The sequence below is a fragment of the Artibeus jamaicensis genome, unplaced genomic scaffold (genome assembly GCF_021234435.1).
Source record: "Artibeus jamaicensis isolate MK-2021 breed Jamaican fruit bat unplaced genomic scaffold, CSHL_Jam_final contig_3109, whole genome shotgun sequence".
Lineage (NCBI taxonomy): Eukaryota > Metazoa > Chordata > Mammalia > Chiroptera > Phyllostomidae > Artibeus > Artibeus jamaicensis.
In genome coordinates, this window is record NW_026521716.1 from 1,701,135 (window position 1) to 1,719,854 (window position 18,720).

The window sequence follows — 18,720 nt, forward strand, 5'->3', positions numbered from 1 at the left end:
TGGCTGCCACCCCCAGGGAGGTGGAAGACGGTGGGCCAAGCCACCCTGCTCCTGGGAACCTGCTGGTAGCCAAGGCCTCCCCTCCCCCAGCCTTTGGTGTGATCACCTGATCACTGGCTGCAGGTGTGTGAATGCCACCCTCCAGCGGCCACACCTGCGTCTGCCCTGCTCCAGGAGGAGCTGGCAGTGGGCCGCACGCCGAGCCGGGCCTGGGGCAGTGGGTGTGAGGGAGCTGGCCCAGCAGGGCGGAGAGCCTGGGCGCTGCTGGCCACCATTTGTCCCTGCACTGAAACAGGCCTGGTCTCGTGGAGCATCCACAGCCGCTCCCAGAGAGGACATTGTCCCCTCCCCCGGCGAGCCGGCAGGTGGCCACGGGGAGCTAGGCAAGGGAAAAAAATACAATCCTCTCTGATAGAGGTCGGTACAGGGGTGGCATCCGGGCCCGTAAGTGGGCTTTGCAGGATGCATAGGAGTTTGCCCGGTGACCACACACTTTGCCCCTTCCGATAGAGCGGACCTTGCGCACAGGAGGAAGAGGGAGGATGCATGCGTGTGCTGTCTGGCTCCGGGAGAGCACAGGCTGCCAATTCCTCTCGGACTCTGGCTGTGCAACCTGCTTGTCACTGTGCTGGCAGCTGGCACTGGCCGTGTGTCCCCAGCCCAGTCCCGTCTCCGGGGTTGGCAGCTCGGCCTCCCATCCAGCTCAGCCCAGACTTAAAGCTGTGTGGGGGAGGGGCCCGGGCTGTGTGTCCCCTGTGGAATCGCACCCTGGGTTGGGCCCTGGCACATGGCCGCTGCTCAGTACGTGCCCGAGGTGTGAAGGAGGGAGGGAGGGAGGGAGGGAACAGTGACAGAGGCCCAGGGAGGCCGGGCGGTGGCTGGTCCTGGGTCCAGGCCTGGGCTGCTGTGCCAAGAGAGCCAGGTACCACCCCTCCTGGTCTCCCCCTGGGCAGCAGCTTCTCAGGGACCAGCGGGGACACCCCTGCAGCCCCACACTTGGGAACCAGGGGTTGATTTGCACAGATTTTCCAATGCACAGGGGGGTCAGCCCCCTTAAACCCAAGCATCCCCCCAAATTTAAGGAGAAGTCTGGTGGGCCTAGGTGGGACAGGACCTCAGGCTCCATCCCGGGCCTCTGTGGCCCCCCCATGGAGGAGGAAGGGGTGGAAGAGACCTGAAGCTTAGGAGGAGCCCTTCAGTGCTCCCTCTGGTGGTGGGGTGGACAGAGTAAATACGGATAATGAAATCGTGTTCACAGCCCCAAGAGGTGCAGAGGCGGGGCCTGGGGGGAGGGGTGTGAGGGAGCTGGCATCTCCCAGCAGCATCTAAGCCTGAGTGTCCGGGAGGGGGCTGGCACTGTGCAGAGAGAGGGAGGTGGCGGCTAACAGGTCACAGCGGGGAGAGGGGTGCCTGGGACACTACACCCCTGGGGCAGTTGCCGGGCAGGGCCCGACCACACCAATAGTCCATTTAACCTCCTCCACAAACCTCGCTGAGAAAACATTTAGCTTTTTCCAGTAGTTTCCCCGCAAAGAGGGGAGAAACTGGACAGGTGGCCTACAGACTGGTTCCAGGCACCCCATCTGCAGTTCTGAGCAGCAGGGGTTGGCTTGGGATCTGGGGGAGCCAGGCCTCCAGAACGTCCCCCCATGTCAGCCAGGGGGACCCACTTGCTTTGGGTGGCCAACTGGCAGTTTCTTTTTAAATAAAGGGGTTCACCAGATGGTCCCAGAGCCCACTTCTGTGAAACACTTCCTGGGGTGCTCATTTTCCACAAGGCCCCTTGGGTTCCTGGCCACCTCCCTCCCACCCAGAGAGAGACTCCAGGTCCCCCTGGGCAGCTGCCCAGCTGAGGCTCCCCGGGGTTCAGCAGCTTCACAGCACCGAGCAGAGCCCTAGGCTCCTCTCGCAGACCCCCAATTCCCACCGGCACTTGCAGGTACAAAGATTACCGCGAGCCCCCGTGGTCAGAACACAAGTACGACATCTCCAAGGACTTCTGGGCCGTCCTGGCGGCACGGCTGGCCTTCGTCATTGTCTTCCAGGTAAGACGGGCCCTGTGTCCGGGATCTTGAGAGTGGGACCCTGGGCCAGAGTGGTGGGCTCCAACGGGGGTCCGGCCGGCCACGGCTGGCAGCCTCAGCATTCAGGCCGCAGAGTCCGCCCTGAGAGTGGTGCGGGGCGGTCTCCCGGGCGGGCCTGCCGCCGCCACACGCTGCCTCTCCCCGCAGAACCTGGTCATGTTCATGAGCGACTTTGTGGACTGGGTCATCCCCGACATCCCCAAGGACATCAGCCAGCAGACCCACAAGGAGAAGGTGCTGCTGGTGGAGCTGTTCATGAGGGAGGAGCAGGGCAAGCAGCAGCTGCTGGGCACCTGGATGGAGAAGGGCCCCGCGGAGGACAAGCCGCTCAGCAACCACAGCCCCAACCCGACCGGCCCGGCGCACCGCGCAGGCGCGCTGTAGCGGTGCTGCGCCTCGACCGACGGACACCTCTTCCGGGCAGGCAGCACGGGCCCCCTCCACCCTCCACGCCCGGTGGCTCCTGGGTTTGCAGCAAACCTTGAAGGCCACCTTCTGATAGGACAACCTTTTTTATTTTTATTGTTTGGTCTTTTCTGTTTTGTCTGTCCCCCTCCCCATTGTTTTTGCACAAAACCATATGCAGGGAATTTTTAATCTTTCCTTTTCAAGGTTAATCAGAATGATTGCTGGGGGTGGGGTGGTTACTCTCCTTTGCGGAGGCAGCTCCGGGGAACCGGGTCTCCTCCCAGGACATCGGCAAGCAGGGCCACCCCTCGAGTGCTCCTGGTGCCCAGTGAAGCCACAGGCATTCCGAGGTGCCGGGCACACGCTGGTGGGACCTGTGACCGGGAGGGAGGCCGGAGAGGCGGGTGAGGTCAGAGTCAACCGGTCCCTCTGGTCAGAAAGAGGGGAGGCCTGGCCGCCAGAGGGCGTGGGAGCGGCACGTGTGGGGTCCCCACAGTCAGCCACGCCCCTCCCCACCGCCATGAGCTGACCTCCCCATTGTTGGGTTTCCTCAAGGGGCAAAGCCAGGCTGCCAATGAGGGGGTCCCCCGGGGGCCCTTCTAGGGGGGACAAGGGTTTTGAGAAGTCTGGGGTTCCCCCCAGGGGGTACATTCGCAGCCATAGGATATTTATTGAGTCGTCTTTTTAAATCAGTTCTACAGTGGATTTGAGGGGGTTTTGTTTGTTTTTTTTTCTTTTTCTGTAGCTCAGAGGTGGAAGGAATTTCTCATTTTTTAGTTAACCAAATATCATGGAGAGGACTTTAAAATCCTGTTACTACCAAAGATTTTTATTAATAAAGGCTTCTATTTTGGTAACTCTTCTCTATATTTTTACTTACAGGAATGTTACTGTTGGACAATTATGATTTTAAAAGCTTGTGCGAACAGGTCTCGCGGGTGAGATGGGTGATTGAAAACCTCAGCCGTTAGGCGAACCTGAAATACCGCTGGGAAGCGGCTCGGGCGCGCAGGGAGGCTTAGAAGCACCCGCTTCGGCGCGGGCGGGAGGAGGCAGACGGCCATGGCCCCGAACGTGCTGTTGCCGGCCTGATGCTGACACGCCCCCGAGCTGCCGCCCCGGTGGAGTCCGCAAGCCAGTTCCGGGGTCTGCCGCAGTCTGCGACCCGATGCCTCTGTTCTCTCGTGCAGGAAGCCATCCGGAACGGGGCTTCTGTGTGTGAATATTGTATTAAAGATTAGGTGATTACCAAAACTCCTCTTATGGAAACCATTTTTTAAGTGAACGTGCACAAACCCAAAGGGCCGTGGCTAGACATCTCGCCGGATGAATCGGTGCGCGAGGCGTTCCCCCCTGAACACTCTCCGCATTTGCCCCAGGAAGCTCCTGAGGCTGTCCCCAGTGTCCCCAAGCCCCACGGTGGAGCTGCGAATTCAGGAGGGACCTGCAGACATCCACTTCCTTTGGTAACAGACATGTGAAGTGTTCCTGGCACTTCCTCTCTGAGTCTCTGCTGGCGTGTTTGCCTGGGCCTGTGTCTGTGCACACACGTGTGTGTGTCCACGTGTGTTGGGGTGGGGGGCGTCACACCTCCCGGACAGCCTCTTCCATAAGCCTCAACTCTGGACCCCTGATCCTACCCACCCAACAGAGTAGTCCTGGGGTTTCATGGACCTAAACTTTCCCCCAAGACTTTTGGGGACAACCTAGAGTCACCAGCGTTCTCATTTGGGTAAGTGGGGACACCCATTTCTACACCACCACTCAGTTGAATCACCAGCATTTCCTGGAGGAAGGGACACTTGATGAGGGACATCAGCAGGCAGCACAGCCCTGTCAGCTGGGGACACCGACCTCCTGAGTGCCCAGGTGGCTGGGGTGGCCCACCTCCAGAGCCTGGCCAACCAGCAGCAGGCCTCAGGCACCCACTTGTGTCCACACAGCCCCGAGAAATCCTCAGCAAACCGCAAGCTCCCTGCGTGCTTATTCACATGGTCCTTAGTCCTGACCCGAGGGCAGCACCGGGCCGCGTCGGAGGGCCCTCTCCCCTCCTGGGTCCTCCCAGGAGCCTGAGGGCTCTCAGTGGGCCCCTCCACCGTGGTAGGTGAGGAAACAGGATCAGAGCCAGAGCAGTGACTGGCCCCACATCACAAGGCTCCTCAGCACCTAAGCCAAGACTATCTAGAGACCGGCACGGACATTCATTCACACAACGTCCACAAGGAGGGCAGACGGGCCCCAGCCGCTGGCTCCGCTGGCTGGAGCGTCACCCCAAACACCAAAAGGCTGTGGGTTCAGTCCCCAAAGGATAAGGGAATGGGTGAATAGGAGGCAAACAGACAGCCGATCTGTTCTGCCTCGGCCAAGTGGACCTTGGGTGGGAGCTGGCCAGGGAGTTGGGGCGGAGGTCAGGGGGCACGTGGAAGGAAAGGCGTGGGGCCTCTGCCCCTGCGGCCCCCACAGCGCTGGGCAGAGGAGCTCAGCCCCAGGGGCCCTGGTCTGGCCCAGCTTGGGCATTGCAGCCCCACTCGCTGGATGGCCTGTGTCTTGCAGGATGGGCCTGGGAGAAAGGCAGCCTCGCCAAACTGAGGCCTGGCTCCCCCCGCTCTGCCGTTATCTATTCCCTGTGTCCCAGCTTATGCTCCCCTTCACTGTGCTCCGCATCCCCGCCCTCTCCCCCCTCCCAGCTTTATGGAAGTATAACATACAGAAAACTGGATGCCTTAAGCGTACAACTCCCAAGAAACAAAAACCAAGAAACCACTGCCGTGTAGCCAGGACTCAGAAGCAGAGTGTCGTGGCACCTCAGGAGCCTCAGCTGGTGCTCCCTTCTGGTCACCCCTCTTCCCCCAACTGCAACCAGGGTCCCCACCAGCTGAGCTGATCCCCACTGCCAATCTCTGGAACGCTCCTCTCCGGTTTGGCTCGTGGGTGGTTGCTGCCCTCTGCTGGCTGCCTGTGAGAGCAGCACGCTGGGAGGAAAGCACCCGGAAAAGCCCTGGCCAGTCCGCAGGGGCTGGCTCTCTGTTTGCTGACGTGGCAAATTACCACCAGTGCGGTGACTTAGAACAACACACGTTATCAACTTCCAGTTCGACGGGGAGAAGGTCTGACACAGGTCTCACTGGGCGAGAGGCAGGGTGCCAGCAGGGCTGGGCCCCTCCCACAACCTGCCAGCCGGCATGGTGAGGAGTCCTTCCCACGCCGTGACTAGGCCAGAATAACCCCCCATCTCCAAATCCTTAATCTCATCACACCTGAAAAGCTGCTTCTGCCAGGGAAACTAACCTAGTCCCAGGTGTGGGGATTTGGATGTGGACATTGTGGAGGGGGTTGGGGGCGGGCATTATTCTAGCAACCATATACCCCAGTGCCTCAGCACGGAGACTTCTGCTGCAGGAAAAACACTACCCCCAAGCAAAGCCCACAGCCATTATGAATGAGAGGGACTGGAAACAAACAGGGAGAGGAACAAACGGGAAGGGGAAAACAAAAGAGCAGAGGGAGCGTGGAGACGACCCAAAGAGAAAAAGATGGGAAAATAAACTGCGGATCAGCTGCACAAATAAGGCCAATGTGCAGCCACGAAACCAGCAAAACGGGGCTTTCCTGTCTCCCTTTAAAGACACGTGCTAAGTGAGGCAAAAATACCTCCCCTGCCCTCCGTCAGAACCTAACACATCTGTGCATCAAAGGGCACAGCCCGGAGAGTGGGGCTGCCGCTTGAAAAATGGGAGGGGATTTCTGCACGTCACATATCTGACATGGGGTTCACATCCAGGATACACAAAGAACCCCTTCAACTCAACAACAAAAGGACAAGCAACCCAACTAAAAATGGGCAGAGGGCCCTGGCCGAGTGGGTCAGTGGTTTGGGCAACGTCCACAAACCAAAAGGCCAAGGGTTTGATTCCCAGTCCGTGCCAGGGCCTGGGCTGTAGCTCAACCCCTGGTTGGGGCACAGACGAGAGGCAACCCATCAGTGTTTCTCTCTCATGTCAGTGTTTCTCTCCCTCTGTTTCTCCCCCCTTCCCCTCTCTCTAAACATAAATGAATAAAACCTCCAAATAAAATAAAAGGGGACAGAGGACTTGAACAGACATTTCCACAGACAAGTCAGGTGAGTGGATACCCCCAGGGCTCTCAGTCCCTGGTCCCCTCGTCTTTCTGCCCTCCCTCCATAGTGACTCAACACTGCATTCTTCCAGAAAGACAGGACCAGTGAGACCTAAACAGGGAGATCTGTTAACCCAATTGGCTGGTGTGGTTACAGAAGCCAGGAAGTCCCTCCCCCTGCCATCAGCTCCCTGGGGAACCAGGAAAGCCAGTGGTGCAGCTTGGTGTGAGTCTACAGGTGGGAAAATTGGGGGCAAGCAGTGTGAGTCCCAGTCTGAGTCCAGGAACCAGGAACCAGGAACCAGGACTGCCGTGGGGCCCGAGGGCAGCTCAAGCCAAGAGTGCAATTTGCCCTGCTGCGCCCTTTTGTTCTGCACAGACCTTCCACATATTGGATGATGCCCACACACCCGCAATAGTGGGGGTGGCGGGTAGGGCGTCTGCTTGACTCTGTCTACTGGTTCAAATACCAATCTTCCTGAAACACTCTCGCAGACACAGCCAGAAATGTTTCGCCTTCTCTCAGGAAACCCTCAACCCAGTCAGGCTGAGGTAAAATGGACCATCACAGGCACCATCGGTCTGCAGAATACTCCCCAAGGCACATCTCTGCCCAGGTCGCTGCTCCAAACCCTCGCCCAGTGCATCCCCCTGTCCAGTCAGCATCTCTGACGGGTCCTCCCGCAGCCCACCCGCCTGCACCTTCCCCGGTCAGCCCGTGCACACAGCATCTCCACCCCCATCTCCACCCCCGATGGAGAGACGGCCGCACCCTCCTCATCCCCTCTGCTGCGCTTGGTCCAGGCACCCTCCTCCCTCATCGGGATGAGTGTGAGGTCCTGTGGATCCTCTCATGAGGCGGGGTGAGTCCTTCACAGTGCTCCTCAGGGTTCAGGGCAGCACTAAACTCAGTGGCCAAAAGGTGGGAACGACCGAAATGCCCATCAGCTGATGACCGATGACCATCCGGGCAATGGAAGACTGTTGGCCCATGACAAGGAGCCCCAACGCCTGCCACATCGTGGATGAACCTTGAAGACATCCTACTCCATGAGAGGAAACCAGGCTCAAAAGACCACGTGGTAGATGGTCCCAGTTATATGAACTGTCCGGGATAGTCAAGTTCAAAGAGACAGGAGGTAAATCAGCAGTTGCCAGGGGCTGGGGGAAGGACAGGGAAAAGAAGTGACCACTAATGGGTACCAGGCTCCTACTTGCGGTGATGAAAATGTGCTTAAATTAGCTAATGGTGAGGGTTGGACAACCTTAGCAATATACTAAAAAACAATTGTACACTTTAAAAGGGCAAGTTATATGGAGAATAAGTTACCTCTCAATTTAAAAAAGCATACATCTATATAAAGGTAACTCAGATGCCTTTGCCCCTCTGCAGGGGCTCCACCCTGGCAATTGAGGCCCCTCCTAATCTGTCCCAGCCTCCGCCTGCTGCTCCTGGAACCTCGACCCTGCTCTGGCCGTGCCCTGCCCAGCACACACGCTTCCGCTCACACCTACTTAACGTGCCCCCCTCCCCACACCCCCCGGCACCCAACCTGCCCATCCCACCCCTCCCCTCCCCTCTGGGCTCTGGCTGTGCTGACTTCCGGCACACTGCACCTTATCTGTTCCGGAAGCTTGTGTACTGATGACTAAGCTCTGGCGGGCGGGGACTTCCCGAATTTGACCCCAGCACCTACTGTCTGGCACTCAGTAAGCGCTCAATAAACGCTAAAAAGCATCAGTAACTACTTTAAAAATTAATTATCAATTAAACTTCAACACCTAAATAAACCTCTGAGTCATCTTTTCCGACCACGTGTCCAGGGGGCATTAAAGGACGTGAATCATCGCAAATGTTCACAAACGAAAGCCTGTATTATCAGCATCTTTACTGCTGCATTTCCCGGAAAACGCAGACCCGCCCAACCAGCCCGCGCCGGCGCTCTCGAGGCCTCCACGTTCTAGTCGGCTGGGGAAGAGTCCGAAGGACGCAGGCGCATAGGCCGCCCAGCCCCGCGTCGGAGCCTGTCTGCGGCGCCCCCGACGGCGAATCTGCGCCACACAGGCGGAAATAGCTACGATCTGGCTCCGGGCGCATGCGCAAGCCCCGTAATTCTCGCGAGGTGCGGAGCGTGACTTCCGGTGGCCTTGCGTGACTTCCGGTGGTGGAGTAGGAAGGATTTGTGAGGAGGGAACCCGGGCGGTCCCGGGTCCCCAGATCAAGGAGCGGGCGACGGGCTACGCGTGGTGGGCTGAGGCCAAGGAGGTCACCCAAGGCCGGGTTAGCTCCCGCCCGCTGTCTGCCGTCGCCCGCTGCCATGGACCCGTTCCTGGTGCTGCTGCACTCGGTGTCCACCCGCCTGTCGAGCAGCGAGCTGAGCGACCTCAAGTTCCTGTGCCAGGGTCGCCTGGGCAAGAGAAAGCTGGAGCGCGTGCAGAGCGGCGTCGATCTCTTCTCCTTTCTGCTCGAACAGAACGAGCTGGACCGCGAGCACCCCGAGTTGCTGCGCGAGCTGCTGGCCTCCCTGCGGCGCCAGGACCTGCTGCGGCTCCTAGACGACTTCGAGGAGGGCAGAGCGGGGCCGGAAGAGCAGCAAGGTGGGACGGGGGACTGGGGCTGTGCGGGAGGCAGGGACGGGGGGGGGGGGGGCGGGACACAGGCCAGGACGGGAGCCGGGGGAGGCGGAGCCAGTTTGCCCAGCGGTCGCGCGCGTTTGGAAGTCTGCCAGGCACCGAGCCTTCGCCAAATTTGAGTTTGCGTTTGTTTTCTACAACCCCGGTGACCCGTGAGAGAATCAAACCTCGGAACAGTGAGCTCACGCTAAGTCCCAGATCCGGTATTTTCTCCACTACTCACTCTGTCTAAGTAAATTAGAAAATACTCGGAAGAGGAATGCGCTGCTAATGTCTGGGTGGAGAAGAATGGCGTGACCCGGTGCTGCTGACGGCCCCGGCGTTCTCCCTATTCGCCGACGCCGCCCTCGGAGATTAACGATGATAGTGAATAACGGGCCTACGGCCTGCCGTTCCTGTTTTAAAGCGCGGTGCCTACTTGGTTTTCGCCTTAACTTCGTTCGTTACATACTATCTTTTATCGTTGTTCCTTTTTTACAGGCGAGGGGACTGGCTGAAAGGGATGTTTACCGGCTTGCATAGCCGATCACTAACGGATCACGAGGGTCGAAGCCAAGGCAATATGGCCTCGAGTGGGTGATATTAGCCAGGACACTGTCCCTCTGATCAAGTCCGTTTTGGTTTTTTCTTTCTTTCTTTTTTAAATCTGATTAAAGGCTTGTCAATTTTGTTTATCTTTTCAGAGAACCAGCTCCTGGATTCATTGATCCTTAGACTGTCCTTTTAGTCTCCAGGACACTTACTTCAGCTCCGATCTTGGTTATTTCCTTTCTTCTCCTTGCTCTGGGCTGTCTTCGTTGTTGCTTCTCCAATTCTTGTCCCTGTAGGGTTGGCTGCTTATTTGAAATGTTTCTGTCTTTTTTTAGGTAGGCCTGTATCACTGTGAACTTCTCTCTCAGGACTGCCTTCGCTGTGTCCCCAAGGTTTGGGACTGTTGTGAGTTTATTTTCTTTATTTCTTTTGTTTGTTTGTTTTGTTTTGTTTTTTTTTTAGTTTTTAAAAATTTTATTGATTATGCCATTACAGTTGTTCTATTCCCCCCCTTCATTCTCCTCCACTGTCCCACCCCCACCATTCCCCCTTTTAGTTTATGACCATGTGTCTCAAGTTCTTTAGATTCTATATTTCCCATACTATTCTTGCCCCCCCCAACTATTTTCTACCTACTGTCTATGCTACTTATTTTCTGTACCTTCTCCCCCCTTCTCCTCCTCCCACTCCCCTGTTGCTAACCCTCCATGAGATCTTCATTTCTGTGTTTCCGCTCCTGATCTAGCTGTCCTCTTAGTTTGCTTTTGTTTTAGGTGTGGTTGTTAATAACTGTGAGTTTGCTGTCCTTTCAATGTTCATATTTTTTGTCTTCTTTTTCTTAGATAAGTCCCTTTAACATTTCATATAATAAGGGCTTGGTGATGATGAACTCTTTGAATTTGATCTTATCTGAGAAGCACTTTATCTGTCCTTCCATTCTAAATGAAAGCTTTGCTGGATAGAGTAATCTTGGTTGTAGGTCTTTGGATTTCATGACTTGGAATACCTCTTTCCAGCCCCTTCTTGCCTGTAAGGTCTCTTTTGAGAAATCTGCTGACAGTCTGATGGGGACTCCTTTGTAGGTGACTGTTCCCTTAGCTCTTACTGCTTCTAGGATTCTCTCCTTCATTTTAATCTTGGCTAATGTGATGATGATGTGCCTTGGTGTGTTTCTCCTTGAGCCAACTTCTTTGGGACTCTCTGAGCTTCCTGGATTTCCTGGAAGTCTATTTCCTTTGCCAGAATGGGGCAGTTCTCTTTTTTTATTTGTTCAAATAAGGTTTCCGCTCGTGACTGTTCCTCTTCCCCTTCTGGTACCCCTATAACTCAGATGTTGGAGCGTTTAAAGATGTCCTGGAGGTTCCTAAGTCTCTTCATTTTTATGAATTCTTGTTTCTTCATATTTTCCTGTTTGGCCATTTTTTTCTTCCTTCTGGTTCACTCCCTTGATTTGAGTCCCAGTTTCCTTTTCATCACTATTGGTTTCCTGTGCAATTCCCTTCATTTCAATTAGTTTCATTTTCGTGTGTTCCTCTAATTTCTGACTAAAATCAACCAGTTCTGTGAGCATCCTTATCACCAGTGTTTTGAACTGTATCTGAAAGTTTTGCTATTTCTTTGTCACTTAAGAGTTATGGGCTCTGGGGCTTTGAGATCTTCTCGAGCCATTTTTGGTCTGTTTGCACCTGTTATGTATGAGGAGCGAGGCCTTAGGTGTTCACCAGGGCGGGGCCACTGAGGTTGCTGAGTTGTGAAGCTGTACGTGGGGGCGGGGAAGTAGTGGCCCCCTCTGCTGCCTCTGGCCACTGGGGCCTGCTCAGTCAGTCTCCTCTCACCACCCTGCGCCCTTGCTGGGTCTGTCAGTTGCTCACTGGGTCCGCCTGTTGCAACCCCACGCCTGGAATCCGCGCACCTGAGTCCGTCTGACCGTTTTCCTGTGCATCCATGCTCTGCCAGCTGCTGGCTTCGCCCCTCTTAACCAGTCAGGCTGAAGAATTCGTTGTTATCAGACTTCCGAAAAGTTCAATTTTCTGTGTTGTGGCTGTGTTTTCTGTTGCTAATATTTTGTTGTCTCTAAAGTTGGTTGTGTAAGAAAGCACAGTGTCTCCACCTATATCTCCATCTTGGCGGAAGTCCTGTGAGTTCATTTTCATTTGTTTCCAGAAACTTCTGGATTTCTTCCTTGATCTCACTATTAACCCATTCGTTGTCTAATAGCAGGCTGTTCTGTCTCCATGAGTCTGAATATTTCTTAATTTTCTTCCTGAGGTTGGTCTCTAGTTTTAAGCCCTTGTGGCCTGAGAAAATGCTTGATATGATTTCAGTTTCTTGAATTTGTTGAGGCTTCTTTTGTGTCCTACATCATGTGGTCTATCTTTGAAAATATTTCACGTGTATCTGAAAAGAATTTATTTTGCTTCTTTGGAGTGAAAGGTTCTCTGTAGATCTGTTACGTCCATCTGACCTCACACAACGTTCAGTCCACAGCATCCTTGCTGATATTTTGTTAGCGGATCTGCCCGTGGTTGACAGCGGGGTGTTAAAACCCCCTGGTGTAAGTGTGTCACTCTCTCCCAAGATTTTCCTTATATGTGTGGGTGCTCCTGTGTTGGGTGCATGTATGTTTACAATATTCATGTTTTCTTGATGGATTCTCCCCTTCAGTATTATGAAGTGTCCTTCTCTTTCTGTTTTGTCTCTGGTCAAGTCCGTCCTGTAGTGGCTTCCCTCAGCGGCACCTCGCGCGCACTGCACCTGCCACCTGCACCTGGGGCTTGCAGCAGCTTCCGGGGTAAAAGTGAGACCTGAGTTTGGCAGGGTCCCTCGATCACCAGCCATGTTCTCAGAGTCTGGGAGTGGGAGGGTAGGAGGTGCTTTGGGGACACACTTTACAGTCTTCAGGCTGTGGCCTGGAATTGGTCGTCTGGTCACTGAACCCAAAAAGGACATGAGTGTGACGCCATGGTGTCACTCCGCAAGACCTGGCACTTATTGGTGGCAAGCTGAAGGCACAGCTCTGCCTGAGAGCGGACAAACCGGAGTGAACACAGGACGCGTGTTTTCGAGGCTGTTCAGTGGGGGGGGGGGGTGCTCGCCTGGTGCACTGAGAAGGGGTGTGCACAACACGGGGAGCAGTTCGGGGGTTTGTGTGTGTGGCTGGGTTCTGTTTGTGTAGATGCCGTGTGTCGGGGGGAGCGCAGGCGAAGGTTAATGGGAGGGTCATGGGGGTGCTTTGTTACTACTCTTCCAGAAGGCGATTTAGCATAATGAAAGATTCAGAGTGGGCTGGCGCCCCAGACTGCCAGGGTTTTGCACCCTGGCTCTGCCATTGTCTGGCTGTGTGTCCTCAGGGGAATCACTGGCCCTCTCTCTGCTCAGTTTCCTCATCTGTACAAATGGTCGTAGCAACACAAATGACCACCTCTCAGGGCCGTCGGGGCTCGGGTGGGTGCACAGCCCACAGCGCCTCGGTGGCCTGTAGCCGAAGGTGCAGATTGGCAGGAGCCCTCCCAGCATTGTCTCCGCCGCCCCCGCACGCCCCCTGGTTCCAGAGGCAGCCTGTCGTGGTCTGTCATCCCCAGCTTGCCAATCTCAGAGTGACTTCAGCAGGTGAGGACGTGGAGCCCCGGGGCTGAACACCGGTGGTCAGGTCAGGGGAGCTTCCCAAATGAGCATTGGGGCGCATGTCAGTTTCCCGGGACTGCTGTGCAAGTCACCGCACACTTGGTGGCTTAAAACCAGAGATGTGGGTGCCCTCACAACTGGTTGGGGCCAGAGTCAGAAACCGGGGTCGCAGGGCCACCCACGCTCCCTGTGAAGGGTGGGGGCAGGGTGAGGTGGCATCCTTCCTGCCTTGTCCAGCTTCTGGGGCTCCAGGCATCCTGGCTGTGGCCTCATCACTTCAGTCTCTGCCTCTGTCATCACATGGCTTCAGTGTATGTCCTACAGGGACACGTGCCGCTGGATAGGTCCCACCTGCATAACCCAGAGTGGTCTGTTCTCAAGATCCTCAACTTATGTCGGCAAAGGCCTCTGTAATGCGGCACATGGCTCCAGGGACGGGACGTACGTAGACTTGTCCTTTCGGAGCCATGGTTCAGGGTAGGGGAGCAGCCCGTTTCCTTCCTCCCGGTCACTCCTCCCTCAGTTTCCTGTCCTAAGCAGGTAGTTCCACTGCAGCCTGCCCCAGCCCTCAGGTGTCAGCGGGCCCCACCTCTTGGGTGGTGTTTTGGGGTGGGGTTGGCTAGGGTGTGATTAGAAGCCACTGTTGGGCCTCTGTGACCTCCCAGCCTCTCTGCTCCTGGGTGGCTTCAGTCTTCCCAAGAGGACCTCTTGTGGCCCAGCGCTTGGGTCGTCTGTCTCCTGGGGGGCCGCCCAAGCCCCTGGCGGAACACGTTGTTCTTTCTCTCCCTAGACTTTCAGGCGGCCTTTGACATCATATGCGACCACGTGGGCAAGGACTGGAGAAGACTGGCGCGCCAGCTGAGAGTGTCTGACTCCAAGATCGACGCCATCGAGGTGAAGTACCCCCGGAACCTGACGGAGCAGGTGCGGGAGTCGCTGAGAGTCTGGAAGAAGGCGGCGCGGGAACACGCCTCCGTGTCCCACCTGGTGCAGGCGCTCAGGGCCTGCCGCCTGAACCTCTTGGCGGATCTTGTGGAGGAGGATCAGCGGGCCCGGAGCCTCCAGCTCCAGAGCGAGAGCGGTGGTGGCACTGTGTCCCTCATGGCGTGGGACTCAGATGCGTCTGCCTCGGGAGCCTCCTCCTGACCCCACTGCCCTTCTCCAGGGACAGGGGCCTCTGCACAGGCTGGGCTCTGGTTCCTCCCCACAAGGTCGACCAGGCGCTCCGATAGAGGCTTTGATGGCACATGGCGGCTGCCAGCCTGCTCTGGTAGCCTGTCACCCAGTGCCACGTGTGACATAACGTCGGGCCTGCCCCGGGTGGGCACTGCTACCCCTGGGCCCCCCAGAGCAGCCTCCTTCACCCACCATGTGACCTAATCCCACGTGAACAAAGCTTGGATCTTGAGCTGCAAGATCCAGGAGGTGGTGAGCGAGAGCGTGCCTCCTGCCTGTGCTCCAGGGCCTCCAGGCTGGATGGAAACCTGCACTTACTCCACCAGCCCCCACCCGTGGCCGGGGGCTTCCCTGTGACTGCTCCTGGGCCGGGCCGGGAGGCCCATCTGAACAGGGCAGGCACAGCGACTCAGGCTCTGGGAGGGAAGGAAAAGCACAGGAAAACACGCAGCACACAGGAAAGGCACAGGTGGGCTCAGGCGATGTGTCCTGGTGACAAGCTCGCTGTCCTTTCTGTGTTCGCCAGCCCATTGTGCGCTCTGGCATGTCCCCAAAGGCGGGCGGGCCTCCGAGCCGGACCCAGGTTGAGTCCTGGCCTTGCTTTTGGGTGCCTGCCCATACACAGGAAACTTCCAGAAACACTAAGTGCCGCCACACCTGAGGCGCCTTGCTTCTCAGGTACTTTAGAAACAAGCCACGGCGTTTCACCCGGAGGCCTGTCCGAAGGCCGTTGTGCCTTGTGGACCCAGGTGTCTGTCACTTCTGGTCTCAGGTCTAAACCGACCTGCAGTGCGGATCACCTCCCTGCCAGGGACGTGGAGACTGCTCCAAGGTGGCGCGTCCCGAGTGTCGTCTCTCCTGACAGGTGTGACTGATGTCCAATCAGAGCTATGATGTTTGTGGTTCTGATCAAGGAGCATCAGGCTGAGCAGTCCCTGGCGCACAGGGTCAGCTCCCTTGCCCTCTGCCTGCCTCCCCGCAGGTGCCATAGCCTCACAGCCACCCACTCCCTGGCCTCGGTCCTCTTCCCCCACCGACACTGCTGAGGTCACAGGTTGCCACACCCCTAGTGTGCCTATTCAGCCACGCTCCACCTGGGGACGTGGGGCACTTCTCTTGACCCTTCTGCATGAAACAGTCTGGGTCCACTCTCTCGGCCACCCCTGCACACCCCCTCTCTGGGTGCCCAACCACAGGCCCCTGGTTTGGCCCCTTTTTCCTGAGGTGCCTGAATCTGTATGGCTCACTGCAAGGCCTTTTGCTGCATGAGAGCGTAGTCCCAGGTTCCAGGGCCTGAGCTGCAGGCCCTGGAGGGCAGATGCGGTGCCTGCCACAGACCCCAGTCTACGCCCCCCACCCCACCTCTGCCCAGTTTGTTCCCAAGGCTGCTATCTGCCCCTTGGTGCAAGATGCAGACCGGGGCTGCCTCCTGCAGGGACCAGCTGTCCCGGGCACAACTACCTCGCCGGCAAGTTCCTGCAGGGAACCTGTCCCCATGGCCTGGCGAATGTCGCGCAGCCCCTGATTCAGAAAACCGGCAGGGAACAAGTGGCCACACAGGAACCCAGCCCAGGGACTGGTTCTCCCGGGGGGAGTCAGGCCTGCATCGAACCTGGGCTGCTTTGAGGCTTCCTTAAATTCCCTCACCCTGGATTGAGGCAGCAGATGCTTTGTGTCTTAAACTTCCTAAAATATGTGCTAAACCTCCCAAGTAGGGAGTGGAGCAAGTTCAGCCACCTTTCTCTTTGCATTAGCAAACACCCTTTTTGTTTGAAGCACTTAGCAGCATTCTCTCCTTTGTTACCTGTAAAAGGGAACCACCTCAAGTGAACCTGTGCCTAGTAAACGAGAACCAGCCTCAATGTAATGTGCCCAGAAAAGCCTGTCCAGGTGGGCGCAGGGCCCTCACTCAGCGTGTTCTCCACAGGACTTGTGGTCCCTGTGAATTGGTTCATCCCAGCCACAGCCCTCCTCCCCTGCAGTGAGCTTCACCGCCTCTCGGCAGCGAAGGCTCTGCCCTTCCCACCCCTCTGGCCCAGCCTGCAGACCCCTGACTGTCCTTAGCACCACTTTGTTCCATGACCACTGTTGAAAGCCATGGTGCTGACTACTTCTAACTGAACCACTTTGTTCCATGACCCACTGTCAAAGGCCATGGTGCTGACTGCTTCCAACCACAAGCATTGCCGTGCATCCTGCTGGGACCAGGCAGGCATGGTGGGGCCACATGCGTTCCCAAGGTAATGCTATGTCCCTCCGTGGGCAGGCACAAGGGCAGGACTTGCCCGGCGTGGGGAGCACTGGCCATTGAAATCTGTTTTGTCAAAGAATTCCTCAGTATTTAGTCCAACTTGGTGAAGACACTGGCGAGAGCCGCACGTGACCAGGCTGGTGCGGCTCAGTGGACTGAGCACCGGCGTGCGAACCGAGGGGTCGTGTGTTTGGTTCCCAGTCAGGGCACTCGTCTGGGTTGTGGGCCAAGTCCCTGGTTAGCAGTATGAGGGGAACGTTGTTGTTTCCCTCACTTCCCTCTCTAAAAAATATATATTTTTTAAAGTCACATGTTTACCCACCACATCACCAAGGAATGCGGACCAGTTCTGTGGGGTCCCCCCTCACAGAAGGAGCCACGTGACTGTGGCCAGAGCTCCCCTGACCAGAAAACCACCATGGACCCTTTGCATCACCCCAGTACCAGGTGGGCACAAGGCCTCCCAGTGTCCCAAAGCTGCCTGATGACAGTGTAGGCATGAGGGGACAGCTTTGTACTACCAAACTCCCTTACCATGGGTGGGGCACCAGCTGAGGGGTTGGTGGTGGTTGCAGTGTCACGGGCAAGCTCAGTGACATTCAAACGTGGCAGAAGGGTCACATCCGATTGGCTCGGCCAAAAGGTCTGTTTTCTCTGCAAGATGCTTGCATGGGGCTCTGCCATCTCCAACTCAGTTCAGGACGATCTTGTACTTGACCTCTCATCAGCCTGCACGTGTCACGACAGTACTGCTGTGTGGAATCCCTGAGATTTTCTTAGGTTCTCCAGGACTTTTATTGTGTCGTGGCTTACACTGAAGCCTTTTACCCGTTGAGTTTATTCTGGTGTGTGGTGTAGGTTGGTGGTCAAGTTTCACTCATTTGCATGTAGCTGTCCAGCTCTCCCAACACCATTTGTTGAAGATGATAGTTTTCCTCTATTGAATGTCCATGCCCTCTTTGTCCAACATTCACTGACCACAGAGACGTGGGTTTGTTTCTGGGCTCTCTGTTCCGTTCCATTGGCCCATATGTCTTTTTATGCTGGTGCCAGGCTGTTTTGACTACAGCAGCCTTGTAATCCAGTTTGGTATCTGGTGTTGAGATCCCTCCTACTTTGTGCCTCTTAGAGTTGCTGGGGCTGTTCCGAGTCGTTTATGGTCCCATGCACATTTTTAAGTGTTTGCTCTATATCTGTGGAATATATCATTGGTGTTTTAATAGGGATTGCATTGAATCTATAAATTGCTTTCGGTCATGTGGACATTTTGATGATGTTAATTCTTGTGACCCATGAACACACTGTATGCTCCCATTCATGTGTGTCCTTCCTTAACGTCTGTCCGTGGTGTTGTGTGGTTTCCCGAGTTCTGGTCTTTTACCTCCTTGGTTAGGTTTATTCCAGATACTTTATTTTTCTTGTTGCTACCACAAATGGGATTTTTTCCTAATTTCTGTTTCTGCCGTTTTGTTGTTGGTGCACAGAAATGCCTTAGATTCCTAAATATTGTCTTTGTCATTACCAGTGTGAAACTTCACAAAACTGGTGATTTTTCGTGTAGCCGTTTTAATATTGAAAATGGAAGAATACTGAACAGTTTAATTATTTTATGCTTTATTATTTCAAGAAGGATAAAGACACAACTGAAGCACAAGAAGAGCTTTGTGCATTGTGTGGAGAAGGTGCTGTGACTCTTCAAACATGGATTGAGCCCTGGCCTGTGAGTGGAAAGGTCACCTGTTCGGTTCCTGGTCAGGGCACGTGCCTGGGTTGCGGGCCAGGTCCCCTGTTGGGGGCCCATGAGAGGCAACCACACATGGATGATTCCCTCTCTTCCTCTCTAAATAAATGAAGTCTTTTAAAATAAATAAATTGTATTCATTTTGTAGGCATCTC

The 18,720-nt window shown here is 55.7% G+C and overlaps 2 protein-coding genes across 3 annotated transcripts in view; both read left to right on the forward strand.

Moving 5' to 3' along the window:
• ANO1 (anoctamin 1) overlaps positions 1 to 3,728 on the forward strand; it is a 122,858-nt gene extending 119,130 nt beyond the window's left edge. For both annotated transcript variants that reach the window (XM_053662906.1, XM_037135266.2), the window contains 2 exons: positions 1,940 to 2,045; positions 2,232 to 3,728. In XM_053662906.1, the coding sequence (XP_053518881.1) occupies positions 1,940 to 2,045; positions 2,232 to 2,468 (343 nt within the window). In that variant the 3' untranslated portion in view covers positions 2,469 to 3,728. The remainder of the gene's footprint in view (positions 1 to 1,939; positions 2,046 to 2,231) is intronic.
• Positions 3,729 to 8,733: 5,005 nt separating this feature from the next.
• On the forward strand, positions 8,734 to 18,701 carry FADD (Fas associated via death domain). The gene is made up of 2 exons (XM_037135306.2): positions 8,734 to 9,206; positions 14,188 to 18,701. The coding sequence occupies exons 1-2, from the start codon at positions 8,927 to 8,929 to the stop codon at positions 14,541 to 14,543; spliced, it is 636 nt and encodes a 211-aa protein (XP_036991201.2). The 5' UTR covers positions 8,734 to 8,926; the 3' UTR covers positions 14,544 to 18,701.
• Positions 18,702 to 18,720: the final 19 nt, after the last annotated feature.

Bases quoted from the DNA above. Each gene is read 5' to 3' on its own strand.
- FADD (XM_037135306.2), top strand. From the start codon at position 8,927: ATGGACCCGTTCCTGGTGCTGCTGCACTCGGTGTCCACCCGCCTGTCG. The intron at 9,207-14,187 runs GTGGGACGGGGG...TTCTCTCCCTAG, and splicing joins GGGGCCGGAAGAGCAGCAAG to ACTTTCAGGCGGCCTTTGAC.